General features: G+C 52.9%; 1 protein-coding gene across 3 annotated transcripts in view; it reads right to left on the reverse strand.

The window, feature by feature from the left end:
• Nucleotides 1-16,730: 16,730 nt before the first annotated feature.
• Nucleotides 16,731-20,238, reverse strand: part of ADCY8 (adenylate cyclase 8) — a 221,143-nt gene continuing 217,635 nt past the window's right edge. For all 3 annotated transcript variants that reach the window (XM_053896102.1, XM_053896101.1, XM_053896100.1), the window contains 2 exons: nucleotides 20,046-20,160; nucleotides 16,731-17,296 (listed from right to left, as the gene is read on the reverse strand). In XM_053896102.1, coding sequence (XP_053752077.1) covers nucleotides 16,809-17,296; nucleotides 20,046-20,160 — 603 coding nt within the window. In that variant the 3' untranslated portion in view covers nucleotides 16,731-16,808. The remainder of the gene's footprint in view (nucleotides 17,297-20,045; nucleotides 20,161-20,238) is intronic.

Consider the following 20,238-nt stretch of genomic DNA (forward strand, 5'->3'; position numbering starts at 1 on the left):
CTCTGTGCTTTTATCGGAGGGCTTCCTGGACTTCCCAGGAGAATTTCGGACAGAAACCAGTTTGCCTTTCCGAATCTTGGGAGATTATCCTGACCTCATGCTGCCCAGAAGCAATGCGTCTCAGATGGGCGTGCCTGCCCTCCAGTGAAACAACCTTCATGAAATCTCAACAGAAATAAGTCCCCCTCCGGATGGCGACATCCTCTCTCCCCTCCCAGCCAACATCGCCAAAACGACCCACGTCTCATTACGGGCCAACGGAACCTTAGCAGGGGAGACCAGAGAAACGGGCCAGTACAATCCACTCTTCAGTTTAGGTGTACTTGCCCCCATGGATCCCATTTCCAAAGAGCTTGGACAGTCAGAACCTGAGAGCTGGGCCAGCATGTTTCTCCTTTCTTGGTGCCCTGGTACTGCTCAGAGCCATACGGTGTCCTCAAAATATCTGGCATCAAAAGATGCCGTAGAATGGCAAGCTTACATAAATGCTCCACGGCAAACACGAGAAGGATGACTAACCCCGGTTCTCTTTAAATATCTAGTGGAAGCCCAAGCTCTGAGGAGGGTCCCTCCCTCCCTCCCTCCCTCCCTCTCTCCCTCCTTTCCTTCTTTCTTTCTTTCTTTCTTTCTTTCTTTCTTTCTTTCTTTCTTTCTTTCCTTCTTTCAGTTTATCTATTTATTTTGAAAGAGAAAGGAGGGGGGCGCAGAGAGAGAGCGAGAGAGAGAAAATCCCAATGTGGGGCTCGAACTTACAAAGTGTGAGATTAAGATCAGAGCTGAAACCAAAAGTCAGACATTTAACTGACTGAGCCACCCAGGCACTCCTTTCTTTCTTTCTTTCCTTCTCCCTCCCTCCTCCTTTCCTCCTTCCCTCTTCCTTCCTCCCTCCCGCCTGCCTTCCTTCCTTCCTTCCTTCCTTCCTTCCTTCCTTCCTTCCCTTCTCCTTCTTCTTCTTCTTCTTCTTCTTCTTCTTCTTCTTCTTCTTCTTCTTCTTCTTCCTCTCCTCCTTCTCTCTCTCTCTTTTAGAAAATAGCTTGACATCTTGCACTCTCTCACTATGGCAACCATCCCACTTGATTATCATTACTTGCCTTTTCTGCTAATGTATAGGTTCGGGGAGGGATGTGTGAATGTCCCCGTGCCCTGTATTCTGAAAACCTAGCATGGAGTCAAATTATTTATTAAATGAAGGAATGAATGAACCTTGGGTGTAGTGACACATCTCCAAGCGTAGATAAAGAAACACAGGTCACTGGGGAGCTTTTGCAGCACCAGCCAGTAGAACAGAGGGGAGAGAAGTGTAAGCTGAACCTTCCTGGTCTGGAAACCCTCAGGCGGAGCACCCAGGACGTTCCTTTCCCTCCATTTGTGCCCACAAATGTGTCTGCTCTGGCGTCTGCTCAGCAGCAACATTTTAATGGGCACCGAACTTTCAAAAATAAACACTGGCCATGATCCTCGCTTTCTCTGTTCCAACCCTGACTCTAGTCCCAAACTCTGGACTTCACACAGACATGGGAAGAATGGGTGGGTGTTGTGGAATAAACTGTATAGGGGTGGTTATTTCATGGTTTAGGCAGGAGTGTGCACACACATGCGTGCCTGCACTCACACACTCACACACACTTACACGGTCAACAGAAAGACAAAGAACTCATCTATTTATCTCCTTTAAAGGACTTTGAGGCCTTCCAGTTATGGTGGCTTGAAGAGATGGGCAAATCCTCTTGGCCAAAAACAAGTGTGAAATTGGACAAAAGAATCAAACAGGCCAGTTGAGGGCTCTGACAGTCGACCATAGGCAGACGAGAAATTGAGAAGTGTATTTTTTAATAGCTTTATTGAGATGTAATTTACATAAAGTTAGCCTGTTTAAAGTGTTGGATGTAATAGTCGTTTTTGGCACGTTGATGGGATTGTGCCAGAGAAACGTTTATTTGGTGCACTTGGTGAAGGGGGTGTGGGTCCGCGGTCTTCTCGCCTGGAGCTGCCCCCTTGGCTCCTTCAGTTTGGGGCTGGCCTCGAACCCCCTGAGCTCTGCTGAAAGGGGCCGTGTGAGGTGGGACAGGGGCCGAACACCTGCACCGCGCCAAGGGAGAGCTGCAGGCGTGGTAAACGGCTGAGGAAACAAAACCATTATTTTATGAGACACAACAGACGCAAACAAAATGCCGTTAATGATACCTGACATCGACTGCACGATGTGTCTTGATTTCAGAGATGTTAAAATGTGGATCTTGGAATGGATAGAAGAATACGGGAGGAGCAGGAGTTAGAGGGGTATGTGGCCGGGAACACGGAAGGTGCAGATGAGGTCGACTTTGAGTTGTTACATGAGGGACAGATCAGGCAAGTGGTCCAAAGCTCAGCAGGCAATCTGAAGTGTGGATGCGGACTTGGTATGTCACTTAGGGGTGGTTTTGGAACCAGAGGCGAGGATCTGATGGTTCAAGAGAGTGTGGAGGCAGGGCCTAACACTGACCTCCCCGCTCCAGCCTCCTGCGAATTGTGACAACCAAAAATAGCTATAGATGTCGTCAAATGTCCATCAGGGGAGAATTTGCTCCCCACCCCATTCCTTTTGAGAACTACTGGGGTAGAGAAGAAGGAGGAGGAAGCCGAGGGGATACCTCAGCTTTAAGATGTACTTACCTAATGAACACAGGGTAACTGAGAAGGAGCTTGGTATTGATTAAACAATGGCGTGCCTAGTTTTTGTTTTCCCTTTTTTCATTTCACTTGGTGTGTGTTCTCTGGCCTTACAGTGAGCAGGCAGTGCTGAATTTCAGTTGCTAGTCCGCAGTAGTCCAGGTGTCACTTTTCAAACTTGACCACCCAAGGCTGCATGACCCTGACCACTATCCAGCTGCATGGACTTGACCGCTGTCCAGCTGCATGGTCATGACCACCCATGGCTGCATATCTTAGACCACTATCCAGCTGCATGGCCTTGACCACTCAGTGCTGCATGGACTTGACCGCTGTCCAGCTGCACGGTCATGACCACCCATGGCTGCATATCTTAGACCACTATCCAGCTGCATGGCCTTGACCACTCAGTGCTGCATGGACTTGACCGCTGTCCAGCTGCACGGTCATGACCACCCATGGCTGCATATCTTAGACCACTATCCAGCTGCATGGCCTTGACCGCTCAGTCCCGCATGGCCTTGACCACCGTCCAGCTGCATGGTCATGACCACCCATTGCTGTATGGCCTTGACGACCATGCTTCAAATTCCCCTTTCTTCTTCCTCCTTTTCTTCCTCCTTCTCTCCCTCTCTTCTTCCTACCCTCTTTTTTCATAAATATTTATTGGAAGCCATGTCAATCTTGATTGGAAAATCATTAGGATATGAGCATACAAATGAATGTATTATTAGCCGTTGTAATAATGGCTATGAAGGAAACCTACGTCTGACATCCTTGAAAATCCCTGTTAATCCTCCACTCCATGAACAACCTGTGTTCAAGGGACTTCATGGCCTCTCAGGGATGACTTGGTGGCATGGTGTCCCTGTCAGTGAATTTCGGAGGATGCATGTCCTGGGTACGAGGGAAGCTGTGGAGACAGACTGTCCCACGTACGAGCCTTGTGACTTTGGCTAAGCTCTCCAGTCTTGTCTGGGATAAGCCTAAACTGGGATATAATAGTATATCATCCATGTAATAGGATTGTGGAGAGGTCTAGATGAGATCATTCACGATACGTGCTCGGACCAAAGCCTAGAGTGTAGTCCGTGCCCAGTAGACACTGTGCAGCTGCGAGGGTCTTGGAGCACATTGCCAGGAAGTGGGGTTGAGAGTGGGGTGGCGGGCAGGGGGCAGCCCAGACGATAGTGCCAACAGGGATGGAGAAAGGAGAACACATTTCAGGTAGAGCGAGTAAGTAAGAGTAGGGCCTGAGGAGTTTTGGAGACAAGGGGGTCCCAACAGGCATGGGACCAGCAGCGCTGCTGCTCTGTCAGCGTTAATGCCCGGGGCAAGGGTAAGGTGGGAACCATTACTTTGATTGACCTTGAAGAGGGAGGACAGGAGGAGGCAGACAAACTGGGAGCACCTGTGGGGCCAAGTGTCAGCAGCCTTGGAATAGGAGACAGGGTGAGCTTTAGGAGGCTTCAGTATGGCTTCATATGGTGCGAGAGGGGGCCCGGAGGGAGCAGAGACTCAACCAGCCTTCTGGTCAGCTTCCAGCACGATCTCATCCATGCTCGGTGCTCAAAAACCCTTGGCAGTGGGATGAAGAAACCATAGACGGTCAAGGTCACATAGGTCTGGTTATTCCAATTTTGCAGGCGATCAGAGACACTTAGTGTTTTGCTCAAGGTCACACGGCTGGAAAGTGGTAGGGCCAAGGCTTAAACTCAGGTCTCCGGGGTCCTGGGGCTCTTTCCTTTGAGCATACTGTGGCTCTGTTAGGATTTACTGTCTGGTCCCTGACTCCGAGCCAACCTCCCGTCCTCCTGATGGACTATGGGAAGGCAAGAGAGTGATGGGCCAAAGGAGTTCTCAGTTCCAATCCTAACGTTTCCATGTCCCAGCTGTGTGGTCTGGGCAAACGTTTTAATTCTTTAAACCACATCATCTCCTCTGTCAAATGAGAAGGACTCAGCCTTTGCGCAGCATTACCTGACCGCCAGCTAGAATGCAAGCTCTGTGAGGGCAGGGACTGTCTCTTTTGTCCACGACTCTGTGTCCAGCACCAGCACCGGGAACAGTGCCTGGTCATTGCTGGAGTTGACCTCAGATGAGCATCCCTCCCACCGTTCAGGCTTTTATTCTGAAATTCGACCACAAGATGGCAGCAAAGGAAAGCGGATCCCCATGACAAGGCTGTGGCCGGTCCAAGGGCCTCTCAAGACTTTTCGGGTTGCTGGTCTCCCTGAATTAGGAAACGGAGGGCTCTCGCTGTTCCCCGAGCTTCCCTGTGCATCTAATTACTACCCTGTCTGCAGTGGCCCAGGGCTGCTCAGACGTGAAGAGGTAGCTTTCTGACCTTGGTCTAGTGGAGCTTTCAGTGGGAGCTTGTGTCTTAACTGGTCCCCACCGGGGCTTTGGGGATGGGGGGACGAGGTCAGCCTGGGATTATGGATGAGAGGCTAGCGTTTGGCATGTCGTGGCGGTCTCTACAGACTGATTATGAATCCACACCATCATCTCACTTCGAGACAGGTGTCATGATCATGGGCGGTGCCTTCAGATTTCAGGTTGCTTCCCATATCTTGGCCAGAGCAAATAATGCAGCAAGAAACATAGAGCTTACCCTTCCTTTTCCGTCCAGGGCTCTTTGCCCACTCTTGGCAGGATTCTGGGAACCAGAACTCCTCTCTGGACCACCCCGTTCTCCTCCTGGCTCAGGAGCTAAGCAGCTGGGCGGGGCTGGTGGGGGACTTTCGACACGGGATCCCGTTGAGCTCCCGAGAGAGGGACAGCTAATCCCTTTCTACATAGGTGGGAAACTGAGGCTCGGAGAGATTAAATAACCGTCCCACATACCGAAACTCAGAAGAGGTGAAGGCAGCCTTTGTGGCCAGGATTCTGTCGCCTCTGAATACAGGTGCGACCTAAAATGAAAAAGGGAAACAGAAGAATTCTGACTTCCGCTCAGTCTCTCTCATTTCTTGGCTCCTTTAACTGTGCCTCCTCACCTCACCTCAATCCTATTAGCTGCGATTCTGATCTCCAAAGGGGATTCAAACCTTCTGGTGTCTCAGGCATTTGCATCAAGATTCCGGCACTCTCTGTAATTGGTAGTTACGGGCCCACTTCAAAAAACCTTCCTCCCCTGCCCGCTTTCTGTCTCCTTTTACTGTGCTGGGCAGGAGTGACTGGCCAGCGCCAGCTCCCGGCCTCCTCAGGACTGGACGCAGGTGCCCCCGGCTTTCCTGTTCCCTGTTGATCCTCTGCCCCCTCCCCTCCAGGAGCTTAGCCCCGGGTGGCAAAGGCCGGCCTCCCTGCCTGCCCGTGGCTCTGCAGCTAAGTGGCATTTCCTCTGTGGCGCTGGAGGTGTGCCAGGCGGCCCCCATGCTGCTCTCTGCGGTCTCTCTGCCCGGCCCTCACCCAGGGATGGTGACATCAATGAAAATGAGGCCAGCCGAGAGTGAATTTAATAAGCACGGGAAAGACTGCAGTCTGAGACTGAGGCTTGAGCTAAATGGGGCTGTGGGGTCTTTAAGCAACAGAGAAGATCAGCAGCCTGAACACAGGCGCAGGTAACAGACCCCAGAGGCCCTGGGCCGTGGCCAGGGGACATCTCGGACACGCAAGGTTTCATGTAAAGGGGATGCCGGCCTGGGTTCTGGCCGAGGACACCGACCGAGGGTTCCGAGTCCGGGGTGGGGTGGGTTATCCGCACTCTTCCCTCAGCTCCCCCGCTCTCTGGCCCAGGACACCCCCTTGGAGGACTTTTTGGATCCATTTGTCATCTGTGTGGTCAGAAGACCGTGGTAGATGGCATGGGACCTTCTGCCCCTCCTCCGTGCCCTCTAGCCCTCCCCGTCCCCACAAGGAAAGTGAGTTCAGGACACTCACAGGGCACAGACTGGCGAGCTGGCAGGATTATATCCCACAACACAGGGGCCTATCCTCTGCTCTTTTCTTAGACTTCCTGTCTCTCTCTATGGGGCAGAATTGGTAAACTGAGCCAGGACCCTCCCTAACCCCCTTCCAGCTTGAGATCTGGCTGTCTCTTCCTGTCACCCTGCCCTACTCTGCTGGTCCCGATGTTTCCACTGGTTGGAGAGGTAGGAGGCTGGGTGTGTAAGCGGCCAGCACAGCTCAACTTTAACCAGAGGGCAGGTCCCCCGGGGTCACTGTCGGCGGGGCCAGCGGCGAAGAAAGCGGTACTCCGACTCCGCGGCTGCTGTTGCGTGTGTGTGCGCGCGCACATATGTTGACAAAGACCCCCCTTGACGACTATTTGTCAGGGCTCCTCCGAGCCCTCTTCGCAACTGGGCCTCAACCTTGGCCTTTCGTATCTGTCCTGTCCTCGCTGGGTCTGCCTAGAGCAGTTTAGGCAAGAATCCTGCTAAGTCATCCCTGCCACCCTGGATACTCGATCGGGTCCCTCGGCCCCACCTTTGATGCCCCCTTCCTCAGTCTCCCGGCGATTTTCCATCCACTGGCCCCTCCCCCGCTCCTTGGTTGTAAATCCCCACTTGTCCTTCTATTCCTTTGGCGTTGAGGTCCGTTTCTCTCCCCTGTGATTCCCTACGCCGTGATCTTGAATGAAGTCTTCCTTGCCATTTAAAACATTTTTTAAGTTGATTGATTGATTGATTGATTGATTTAGAATCCTAAGCAGGCTCCTCCTCCCTGTCAGCACAGAGCCCCATGTGGGGCTCGATCCCACGAACTGTGAGATCACAACTGAGCCGAAATCAAGAGTCCGATGCTCCGCCCGCGGAGCCCCCCAGGCGCCCCATTTTAATAAGGGTCAGAATAATTCTCTCTTTAGTAGTGTGTGTTTGTGTAAGTCTGTGTAGAAAGAGCTTTCTCAGCTCCCCCTTAGGGAGGAAGGGGAGAAGGAAAGGCAGAATTAGGACACCTCTGTGTCCTCAGCTCTAAGAGCAACATTTTGACAACGGAACGTGTTCACATGATCCACTGGAATGTAAGCGCCACGCAGCGGTGGGGGACGGGGCTGTGTGTTTTGTTCGCCACTGTGTCCTCCCACCTAGAAGAGAAGGAATGTATATTGGAAGAAAGAATAACTCTATGCCCAGGGGCCAGCGCTGAGGGTGATGTGCCATATGGGGGGAGGGTGGTCCATGGTGTTTGGCAGTGTGGGATGGATGATGTGTGGTGCCATCAGGCACGGAGTGACCTGAGAGTGAGCTGGACACGGTCCCCCCCCTCCTGACTGGTACCGTGTAGTAGGAGGAAGTCAGCAATTAAGCACGCGATAACGTGAGGTCTGGCAGTGCTGATGGGACAAAATACGGCAAACTTGGAAGCACGAGTGAGAACAGATGACCCGGTGTAGCGGGGGGACGAGGAAGGTGCCCCAGAGCAGTTACTTCTAAGGCGAGTCCTTGGGCCGTCCCAGCGGGTTGGGGGGAAGGAAGTGGTCTTTGTCCGCCTGGGGCATGGAAGGCGGCGGGCACGAGTTAGAGACATGGCTGGAGAGGGGTCAGGGACCAGGTCTGGAAGGGCTTTCCAGAGAGTTTGGGCTGTTTCCTGTCAGCGGGCACACCTGCATCCTGTTGGTTTACATCTTCCCTCCTGTGTTCATTGAGTGGTTCATTCGTTCAGTCATTTATTCATTCATTCAGCAGATGATCTGCGGCCACCGCGTCAGCCACAGTGTTAGAAGGAAGAAAGTGACATGGTCCCAGTCTCGAGGACTTCACGTCTGGTGGGGAAGCTCGAGGTGCCGTCACTTAGTTATTTGGGCTCCGCACCTCCTTCCTCCAATGCATCCCTTCCTACGTGAGGCCCGGATGCTATTGGCCTTGACGTTGGCCAAGGTACTATTTTTCAGAGGTTGGATTCTCCGGAAGAGAGAGATCCCTTTTATTTAAGCAAGGGGGGACTCGGCGCATTGCATTTTAAACTACTAGTGTGAACTGTGACCTCATCTGTAATTAGCAGATGGGGAAGTCACAGGCAATTAGCAGCGCAGGGTGACAGCACCTGGACCGAGAGGCAGCGCAATGTGCTGTAGTGCGCGGTGGGGAGCTGGAAGGGACAGCCCCCGCGTGCTGGCTGTCGCTGTCAACTTGGACCCACTGTCACCCTCCTGTAAGGTCTTCTCTCCATCACAGAGGAGCCAGGGAGTGCACCCTAGAATCACCTCCTCCACGGAATCCTAGGTGACAGTGTTCTAAGGTGCGCGGTGTTTGCGGGCTCTGGGGTCTGATCAAGGGAAAATAGGCGGCCACGGCGACTGTAGCTTGCTCAAGCTTTCTTCGGGCAACATGTTGATGGTTCCAGTTCACCCAGCCCCAAAGTCCACACCTTAACCACTAGATTCCAGGAGGGTGGGCTTAAAGTCAGACAGCTGTTATGGGAGAAAGGATTCACCGCAGGATCTTAACCAGGAGTGTGTGTGTGTGTGTGTGTGTGTGTGGTTGTGCTGGCAAGGGGTCGGGAGCAGGAGGAAGGAGAAGGGAAGGGAGGTTGGAGAACCTTCTGGACGGGCCTCAGCTGAGCTGGGATTCCGGGAGCTGCTCTCAGGGCCACAGGGGCAACAGGAAGCTAGAAGAGAAGACGAGCTCCTTCACAGAGGACTGGACTAGAAGCTCACGGGACATCCAGGTGGCCTTGCCTGGAGCCAGTGAGATGTTTGATTTCCCAGTTCAGGAGAGAAGAGCGGGCTTACCATCTAGGTGTGGGAATCACCAGCAGAGGTGTGGGTGATGTCATGGGAAGAAGTTCCGATGGATGGATGGGGGAAGCGTGGAGGGGGAGAAGGCAGCTTAGGATCGGGGAGTCAGACAACTGCTCTAAGAAGCTTGACTGAGGTCGGAGAGGTCGAAGTGACACCAGGAGGGACGGCGCTGGACGGCAAGGGGAGGCGAGCGTTCAGGAGGGAGGGAGCAGTGGCTGAATCAAACTCTTTGTCAAGGTCAAGCACCATGACTGTCTGTCCAGCTCGGACCTTTCCTCTGAACTCCACGCACCCATGCAGGTGGGCAATAGACACCTCAACTTTACCTGCCCGGAAGTGAACCTGTGGCTCCCTCACCCAAACCCAGCTCCTTCTCCTGCACTCTGAATCTCAGCACCCTTCTAGTTCATCGGTCCTCAAAGCATGGTGTCCTGGCCCCGTCTCCTCCATAGCTCACATCCAATCCCTCATCAAGTATCATGAGCTCAGCGTGTACATATCCAGATATACCCAGAATCCGACCACTTCCTGCCCCCGCAGCTCCCAGCGTGGTGCAGGCACGTCCGCATCTCACGGGTTATTGCACTGACCTCCTGACTCGTCACCCTGCTTCTGCCCTTTCCCTGTTGCTCTAGCACAACACAGCAGACAGATGTCACTGCAAAAAAACACGTGACTCCTCTGCCCCAAACCCGTCTCATTTCACAGGTGGCCCATCTCATTCGGAGGAAAGCCCTTAGTGTTGAGGGAACATCCAGGGACCAAAGGGTGTGGGTGTGCCAGTCTCTTTCCTGCCTGGCTGCTGAGAGATTTGTTTCCAAACTCAGTATTTGTCCAGCCCCCCACCTCCTCCCCCATGCCTTCGCTAAAACCAGTTTAACAATCCCAAGTACTGGTCATCTGAACAAAAGAGATGTATTCCTTTCAATCCAGAAGACGCATATTTCGGGGCACCTGGTTGGCTCAGCTGGTGAAGCATCTGACTCTTGGTTTTGGCTCAGGCCATGATCTCACAGTTTGTGGGTTTGAGCCCTCTTTCATTGTGGAGCTTGCTTGGGATTCTCTCTCTCTCTCTCTCTCTCTCTCTGCTCCTCCCCTTCTCTCTCTCTCTCTCAAAATAAGTAAGTGAACTTAAAAAAAGACACTTCTTTCGGCAGGAACATGGTAAATGTCAGGGGATGTGATGTCTTCTACAGGAGGCTGGGGTTTCCCTGGCTATGTCTGCACACCCATCAGAGGCCAGCCTGCAGCCCCCAGCTGCCACCAAGAGAGGGCATGTCTCTCCGAGACTGGTGCCCAAGGGAAGGTGTTCCAAAGGGTCCATTGCTTGGGCGACTTCAGTAGTTTCTTTTGGGGCTATTTTGGTCATTTCTGCAGAACAGCAAGCTGTCACTCAAAAGAACCCTTGGTCAATTGTTCACCGCTTGCTCCGGGCATGTCATACAACCGTCCTTCCCGTTTTTAATAATCTCTACCCCGTGGGGACAGTGAAGGTGGCTAATGGTGGGACTGCAGGCGTTAAGAAAACAGGTTGGCTGCTGGCATTTGTAATGATCATCAGCCTTATAAATGTGCATAGGAGGGAAGGAGTCAGGACAAGCAACAAGAAACGTTTTCCAAGCGATGGCATTTCCCTATTTTTCTTCTGTTGCTGAAATATTTCTTTGGACTGGGCACCAGGGCCACATTCCTGGTTACAGAGGAGGGATGGGTGTCGTGGAACAGTCCTTCGGAATGCAGATGCCCAGTGTGTGTGTGTGTGTGTGTGTGTGTGTGTAAGTGTATGTGTACACAAACTGAGAAGGGACCGAGTTTCGGGTTGGAGTCCAGCCGTGTGGGGCAGAGGTGGGTGTGGAGATGTGGGCACCAGAAGCGGAGTGAGGACGAGGGTCGTGGGGGTTGGCGGGCATCACAGGCTTCCAGGGGACCTCCAGCCAGCCTCACTCGGGCTCATGGGGCAAGGAGGACCTACACGATGTTCAGGGCACAGCGTGGCCTTACTTGCAGTGAACAAAGGAGAAGAGGTCAGAGCACCTACGTGGAGTCAAAGGTCACGAGACAGGAGTCCGGTTCTGTGCACTGGCTCCAATTCCGGTCCTGGTTGTTGAATCTTGACCAAATGCGTCCCCCTCTTTGGGCTTTCGTTTTCGTATATACAAAAATCAAGACTTCGGGCCACATGTGATCTGTAAGCTCTTTTCAGCTTTCACGCTTTAGGTTTAGATAGAGCTTTTAAAACGTTCATTTTTACTGATTTTTATGAGCCTGGGTGTGCTGGAATATTGAGATAACAATCCCTCTCCCTGACAGTTGTTATGAAGGTCAACTGAAATCATTTTTGGAAATGGGCTTCACAAACTGTAAAGCACCCTGCAAATGTTAGTTCTCATTACCACGATCGTTAGGATAATGTCAAGACAGGAGTCAGTGAATTACGAAAGAACTATATTTGAAATTATTTCCAAACGGGAGCTGATGGCACTTGAGGCAAGCTGTCTGTTTTATAAAAGGAAAAGACAGGTGCATGGAGTCGACTGAGAACGCTTTGGATGCTCACGCAAAGAATGGCGATATTATCTTCCTGGGGCCAGAGGGCAGGATGGTGGCCGGAGGTGTGTGGCTGATGGGCAATTAATAATTCAAATCGGCACAGGGTGCTATGCTTCAGGGCACCCGGCCCCCTGGTAACTCATCAATAAAATATTGGGTTCAGTTGTTTGGAGCCCACAGCTAATCTGAGAGCAGCACTCTCACTTGGAAATGCTGGTTGGCACAGGGAAGCAGAGCGTCAGAAGAGCCTGCGGGTCTGGAATAAAAATGTCAGGGAAGGAAATGAATCTCCAACACCCTTTCTCTCACTGCCTCCGAAAGGGCAGCCTTGAAATCTGGGTCAGCAGTGGTTACTGCGGCCCTGGGAAGATTCGGCCCCGGCCGTGCACGGTGTCGAGCTGGCTCTCTCCGCAAGGTGTCTGCCCACCTCTGTTCCGGGAGGGCTCCAGACCCTCTGGCTCAGGGTGGGATCCCCAAGGGCCCAGTGAAATCCTCTGCAGCTCTTCAGGTCAATCCACATGCTTTACTTTGGCTTAATTATACCTTTTTATCATTATTATTATTTATTAAAAATAAATTTATTATGCATTTTATTTATCATTTTTATTTTTAACGTTTATTTATTTTTGAGAGACAGAGCGTGAGCAGGGGAGGGGCAGAGAGAGAGGGAGACACAGAATCCGAAGCAGTCTCCAGGCTCTGAGCTGTCAGCACAGAGCCGGACAAGGGGCTCGAACTCACGGACTGTGAGATCATGACCTGGACTGAAGTTGGATGCTTCACCGACTGAGCCACCCAGGCGGCCCTCATTGTTTTCATTATAAAGTAACGTACACTCATTAAAGGAAATTTTGTAAATGCAGACAAAGAAACAAGGCTTAAAGACAAAGGGGAGTGACCAATGCCCATTATTTCAGAACAACCTTCATGTGTGATGTCAATGACAAGCTATCCTGGGGTGTGGCAGAGGGCCAGGCTGCTGGGTGACGAGACACTCGGTCGCTTGTCATCCGTACGGCAGCCTTACGAGGCATTGTGGGTGGACAACCATTTATCGACACTTCAAATTCCACAACGTTCTAAGCGCTGACGTTTGTTTTCTAAGGAATCTGGGGGCAAAACGCGACCTGCAATGGGTCCCAGGTACAGACTCTGGTTACGCTGCTTTGTGTGTCGTTACATTACGAGCGAGTCTAATTACTGAGCAGTGCCGCGGACACCTTTGGGGTGTTTCCTAGTGTATGATATTTTAACCATGTTTCTCAGATCTGAAAGCTTCAAAATTTCCAAATCGCAGCGGCTTCCGTTGCCATCCTCGTGGGGCAGGGGAAGAACGTGGGGGGCGCGACTTACGCTACTGGCCCAACATCAAACCACTGACAAGTGGTGGGGGGACGGGATTCAAACCACGGCCTGTGTACCTCAAGGAACTGCCCTCGGGGCTCTCAGCCCAGTACGTCCTGTCCCCGACCGTCTCCACATCACAACCCGCAAAGAGAATCAGAGGCTGTCTGACCTCCTGGGGTGGAAGCGGGGGCTGTCGAGGGTCCGGGCGAGTGGTGCTGGGTTGTCCACCCCCCCACCCCGACTGCCGTTCCAGAATTCTGCCCTGGCTCGTCCATCTTCTCTGCCCGCCAGGGAGTCTGCTCCCACTTTCAACTTTCATTTAATGAATATCATTCGCCCACCACAGGGCTAGGCAGTGGTGCTTAAGGGCAGGACTCTGGAACGAGAGCTCCTGGGTTTGAATCCTACGGCCACTCTTTGCTGGGTCGAAGACCTTACAGCGTGAGTCGCTCAGGAGCTCTGTGTCTCAGCTTCCTCATCTGTGAAATGGTGATGACAGCATAGTACTGCCTTCCAACTGGAGGAGGGAGGCAGAGGAACTGGTGGGGGGCATTTCTGACCTCCAGGTGATCCGCCTGACTTTACGGGAGGGCAGAATGCGAGGCAGCCGGGGCTCAGACCCAGCCCTTGGAGGAATAACTTACATCTTCCCTAAGAAGGGCTGTGTTCATCTCTGGGGAAGGCGTGCATCACCCACACAGGCTGATAAACACAGCTGGGGGCGGGGGGCGCGACAAAAGATGTCATCACTGTCCAGAATACACAGCTGTTGAGAAAGCCCGTCTAGTGGGCCTGAACGTCTGTAGACTAAGCCAGGCCCTGTTCTGTGTTTCTCTTTGTGTTTCACCATTTGGGGCACTGTTTCCTTGGCCAGAGTTTTTACACTTGGCATTCCTAAGATCAAATCCAAAATTTCACAAGCAGAAATCAGTGGGGGGGAGAAACATGAGGTTGGAGCCCCTGGCTGGAACAGGATGCCAGGTTTGTTTCGGAGTTAAGAGCAGGTTCTCAGAAATCACTTGACATTGGAAGTTCTTTTCGTAAATGAGATGAACAGACCAAAAAAGTAGGCAAACAGAAAACCGCTCTCTCATTTCAAGAAGACTGTCTTTCTTCACCACCCCCTCCAGCCTTGCACAAGGCCCGAGAAGAGGCGTGCCTCTCAGCTACATCAACCACGGGCCAGTGTCCCGGTTCTGTCTCTGCAGACCCGCTGGGGCCACGGAATGGGCTGACCCAGGGGCAGGGACCCAACGCTTTGGGGCCAGAAAAAATTGGAGCAGAGTTCAGATGTCCCCTGGGTAGGGTTCTTGATAATTCACTGAGGATTCTTGGCACCATTGGGCCTCCTTGCTCCTCTGTTTGTTTATTTATTTTCGGGTTTTTATTTATTTGGAGAGAGAGAGAGAGAGATAGAGCGAGCATACATGTACAAGTGGGGGAGGGGCAGAGAAAGAGGGAGAAAGAGAGAATCCCAAGCAGGTTCTGCACGGTCAGCACAGAGCCCGACTCAGGGATCGAACCCACAAACCGTGAGATCATGACCTGAGCCGAAACCAAGAGTCAGACACCTCGCCCACTGAGCCACCCAGGTGCCTCTGCTCCTCTGTTTAATGGAGCCCTGAAGGAAGCCACGTGTCCCATCCCCCCTGTCCCCTCCGTGAGGCCTGTTTCACTTTAGGGCTCGTCATCACTGAGTCAGCGACAGGTTCTGGGTGAAGCTTCACCCCCGAAGTGGCAGCATCCAGGAGCCTGGGTCTGGCTTCATGCCTCCTCCTTTGGTTCCTGCCCAGTTATCTTGCTTAGGATGACATTCTTCTAGTCCAGGGACTGGGTCCTGAGTCCTAGCTCAGAGCTTGGGGACAACATCTGTGCTGGGTAAACTCGTTCCCTGGGACTGGATCCATCTCACCGTGGCCTGTCTGCTGCATGCCGCCCATAGAATCTAGAAGGATCCTGCCCTCCGGATCAGACCAAAGCTTGATGGCCCGCATCGAGTCTTCTCTGTCTTTGGGAGACAGTGCTGTCACAGCCTGACTGCCGTCGCCGAGGCCGGCCTCTTTGCCGGGATGTTTGCCGCAGCCCCAGACCCCCAGCTTCCCTCCTCTTCTCTGCGGCTCCAGGTCTCAGCACCCCCTGGGGCTTTACTTTGTTTCAGTGTCCTCAGCAGCTCGCCCGAATAAACCAGGAGGCTTCCTCTGCGTCTGTGAAGATAATGATGAACGCTGGGATCAGAAGGACTTTACAGTTCACCTGATGCCGTCTTCTCATTCCGTTGGGACCTCAGGTAGTTCTCTGGCAGGTGTATAATTTCTGAGAGCAAAGGCCATTACCCACATGGCTCAAAGTTCAAGGGCCCCCCACCTCTGTGCGTCGTGCTTCTCTGGAGACCGTAGTCTCTCTCCTACCTGGGGAGGGGGTCTCGCCTGAAATATTCTGGGTAGGTACTTCCTTGAAAGCATGTCCACTGGAGGTACGTTTCTTCTAAATGGCTGTTGTTAAGAGTGCAAGAGTTTAGAAGAGTGCAAGAGAGTGAACTCTCACTTTTGCAAGAGTGCAAGAGAGTGAACCTGCCTGCAACAGCTTCCCCACCCACTGCCTTTGGAGCTGGTCCTCCAACAGATCACGTGGGTTTGATCCCACCTCGGGGCCTTTGCCCTTGCCATTCCTTCCCATGGGGCCACTCTCCTCCCAGGGTGCTTGGTTCTCATTGTTTAGGGCTAATCTTCAACAGGAAGTCCTCAAAGAGGCCTTCCTTGTAGATCCCAGTTACACGGCATCCCCGACCTCCAATTCTCTATCCCAATTGTCCTCCCCAATTTTCTCTACGGCATCTACCCTTATCTGGAAGTAGATTACTTATGTATTGGTTTAGAGGAACGTTATGGATTATCCCCATGCTGACTGCTAGTTCTGTGAGGGCCAGACTTTTGCCAGGATTTCTCTGGAGCTTAGGAAAGTACAGGCACAGCTCAACACACGCTGGCTGAGGGCATGCACACAGTACTGTGAGGGTCGCGTGAGGTCATTACGTAAAGGGTCTGGTACCAGGTCCTGCGCGTGACAAGAGCTCGACAGGGGCGCCTGGGTGGCTCAGTCGGTTGAGCGTCCAACTTCAGCGCAGGTCATGATCGCGCGGTTTGTGAGTTCGAGCCCCACGGTGGTCTCGCTGGTGTCAGCCTGGCTGGGTAAACCCTGCTTTGGATCCTCTGTTCCCCTCTCTCTCTGCCCCTCTCCCACTTACGCTCTCTCTCTCTCCCCAATAAATAAAACATGACAAAGTAATAAGGGGCCCTTGTGTCGAGTGTCTGCTTACACGTCCCTCTTTCATACTCAGTTGTGAGCCTTTCAAGGTCAAGGGAGCAGGTCTTATTTATCTGTGTTCCCAAAGAACCTCGTGCATACGAGATGATCAATAAATGTCTCTGATTTGAGGAGAAGCTCAAATCCTGTCTTCAGTCTAGTGTATCCCAAGACCAATGAAACCATCCTTGTTCTAAAAAAAATTAAACCTTTTTATTAGTATATTTATTTTATATATAAAAGAAATACAAAAAAAGGAAACACAAAGAAAATGCTTTCATGGCAAGTCGGACTTGTCGGCGCCCTCAGCCTGGGCCCCGGGCTCTGGCCCACTGGCTGTCAGCAAAGTCCGCCGGTTGTAATGGCCCTTGATGATCCCTGTGTTGATGTTCTCATTGAGCAACTGCTTCTGCCTTTGCCTGTTGAGGGACTGGACAAGGCCCAGGACGACCGCGGCCAGTGAGTACTGCCCGGGCAGTCTTCTCGGGGGCAGGATGAACGGGTTGGGTTGGACTCTTCCCAGGAGAAAGTACGTTTTGATTTTTCCTTCCTGCTCACTGATGCCCTTCACGTAGATCTCCCCTCGGTAGTCGAAGGCAAAGCCCTGGTCCTTCAGGATGAGATAGGTCTCCTCGGGGACTTGGATCCTGCCGCTGACCCCTGTGCTGTCCATTCGGCTCGCCAGGTTCACAGTTTTGCCCCAAATGTCATATTGTGGCTTCTTAGCGCCGATGACCCCAGCTACCACGGAGCCGTGACTGATGCCTGCGAGCGACCAAAGGAGCGAGAGGTAAGAGAAGAGGGACATCACTGAGGTGGCTGCACCCCCGCCTGGGACAGTGAGCAGGGAAGGTATGGTCTCTGTGGATAAACTGCGGGGCCCAGATCCCGCCTCGGCCGCTCACTGGGTGAGCGGCCTGGGTCAGTTACTTAGCCTGGGTGGACCTCACTTTTCCCACGTGCAGAGTAGAAGGAAGATGGAATGAGATAACGGGAGGAAAGCCTTGGCATGGTGCCTGACTACCAGGGACTGCTCCCGAGCAAATTAGGATAATTTTCACCAGGACGCTGACGTAGCCCGTGGGACGGACGGAGCACTGTGCCACGAGTCAGGACGCTGGGGTCTCCTCCAGCCTCTGCTGTTGCAGTGCTCTGAGAGCCTGGGTAGACCTTTGCCTTCTCTGTTTTAGTCCAGGGCCTGAGCGTCATTCCCTTGGTCTGTGGCACAAGCCTCCCCACGGGCCTCCCTGCCTCCTCCCTTGTCCTCCAGCAGACCAGCCCCCATCTGGCCAAGTTCCAACCGCTTCAACACCTGCCATGGCCCCTTTTGCCTGTAGGATGAAGCCCAGGCCCCTTGGGATCACAGCCAAGGGCTTCTCGAATCTGGCTCGTCCTGCTTTGTCAGCCTCCTTCACCGCCACCCTCTCCTTCACCTTTGTGTCCACACTGACCCGCTAGAGTCCCCCCTCACCTGCCGGCCATCGCCCACCTCTGTGCCTTTGTCCCTGCCTTTCTTTCTCCTTGGACTATCATTTCTGCCCAACCCCCACATCTTATTTGGCAAATGCCTTTTAAGACATCTCCAACGCCTCCTCCTTTACGAGACATAGACTTCTCTGCCAGGAATAATAGCATTTCACCAAACACGTTGGTGAGCACATAGGTCCCCTTCTATTGGACTTTGAATTTCTCGTGTATTCTACTAAATTGACTAGACACCTGCTAGGTACCAGCGCTGTTCCAGGCACCGGGGCAATGGGTGGGAAAGAAAAGAGACGAGAGCCCCAACCCTCATGGGGCTTACCTTCACCTGGAGAGAAGGAAATATCAAAACAAGTAATACGATATCAATGAATAATAGAGGCTAGAACGAAAACCCGGTCAGGTTAAAGGAAGAGAGAGGTGGGAGGGGGCATTTTGGAGGAAGGTGGCTAGGGAAGGGCTTTTCTGAGCAGCCATCTGAAGAATGTGGTGGGACAAGCCATGCAGATGTCTGGGTTAGATCATTCTAGGCGGAGGGCAGTACAACCCCTCCCTGCCCCATACAAAATAAACAGAAATCAGAGAAGCAGACCCTACAGAATGTGTGGGCATCACAGTGATGGGGCTCCCTCCACGCCTTGCGGAGCCCCTCACAGGCGTCACCCCGTCTGATCCCTCGTTACTGCTACGAGGCAGGCAGGGGTGGGGGTAATAATATCACGCCCAGCTTGCACACGAGGAAACTGACCTTCAGAGGGCTGGAATGACTGGCCCAACTTCACAGAGGTGGCCACAGCTGACCCCAGACACAAACAGAGGTGCCCCGTGAAATGGGGAAAATAATCTTCTGACCTCTGATCTATGCCAGCACTGTGAGATTTCACACCAAGGGTCGGCCCTGACCCCAGCGGCATCTCCCGCCTTTGTTCAGGGTTAAAGTTCTGGTTTTCAGTCCTGGTTCCGTCGTGTGGTCAAGGATTTCAGCAAGGACACGTAGGGTCAGTGGAAGATGCGGGAACAAGCCTTGAACATCCCATCCATAGACCAAAAACATAAAATAGAGCTTTTACATATGAACAAAGATCTGAGAAGTCAGATACTGGTATTTCTTGACTGTTTTTTTCTTGAAAGCTGGTGAGGGAGAGCCAAGTAAGCAAAACGGCATGAAGGCCAGAGGAGATGTAAAATACGAAGACTGTGGCAAAGGCCGTCTTAGGCTGCAGCCCGGCAGCCAGAACGTCCCCGGTCTGTCCGGAAGTCCTGGGGCTGCCTCCAGGGTGTCCGCTTGGCTGTGTGATCGGAAGCTATCACCCCCCTTCTCTGGGCCTGGGCCTGAGTTTACGGCTTTCAGACCATGCTGTAGGGGGGCCTTCGAGAAGCAGCAGAGATGCCAAAAAAGTTGGCGAGTTATACAAAGTATAAAGGGTCACTATTCACCGGGCTGTGGTTTCTGTTGCATTGCTGTGCTGCACGAGGGGGTCTCTGAGCGCAAGGAAGGGCGAGCTGTGTGGCCAAGTGAGGAGCTAGGAGCCTCTCTGCCGTCCCTGCACACCACAGTATCTGACATCTTTGGGAGTGCAATCCTGCTTTTGCTTTAAGGCATATCCAGAAGGACTGGAGACCAACACACTGACCAAGGACATGGGACAGAGTGAATGAGAGATGACTCAGCTCCCTCCCTCAGCAGGGTGTTGTGCGGGTGGGGCACTGCACAAGTGAGCTGGAGGAAAGGTGGCTATGGTGTAGGGCCTGCTGTGTAAGTCTGCACCCAGGCCAGCAGCCTTCCCTGGCTTCCAGCACCCAGAGCAAGAGGAAGCCTAGACAGGCCTGAGCTGACGCTGTCCCCGTCCCTGTCCTTGGCGAGGTCACACTAAGCCTGCTGCGTGTTGTAGGAGAAAGCTCCCCACGGCCCAGGGTGCCCAGGGCATGGGGCAGGGAGCGGGGGAGGGGTCTGATGGAGCCAGGCCAGGGAGCTGGGGCGGGGGGGAGCGGGGGCGGGCGGGAGGGGGCCACACCTCCAGCTGCTACTCACCAATCCGGAGTTCGAAATTGTTGAAGGAATGTTTGTTGATCTCCTGTATGCTTTCGGTCAGGGCGAGGGAGAAGTCGGCCAGGGCACACAGATGTCCCCACTTGTCTTCACATTGCTGGAGCACAAGCGAGAGGAGAACTCACTCACTGTGGTGAACGTGGACCTTTCTGCAGCAGAGGGGAGCCCCGCTCTA

This window comes from Panthera pardus, unplaced genomic scaffold, assembly GCF_024362965.1.
Source record: "Panthera pardus isolate Hobbes unplaced genomic scaffold, ASM2436296v1 HiC_scaffold_7, whole genome shotgun sequence".
NCBI lineage: Eukaryota > Metazoa > Chordata > Mammalia > Carnivora > Felidae > Panthera > Panthera pardus.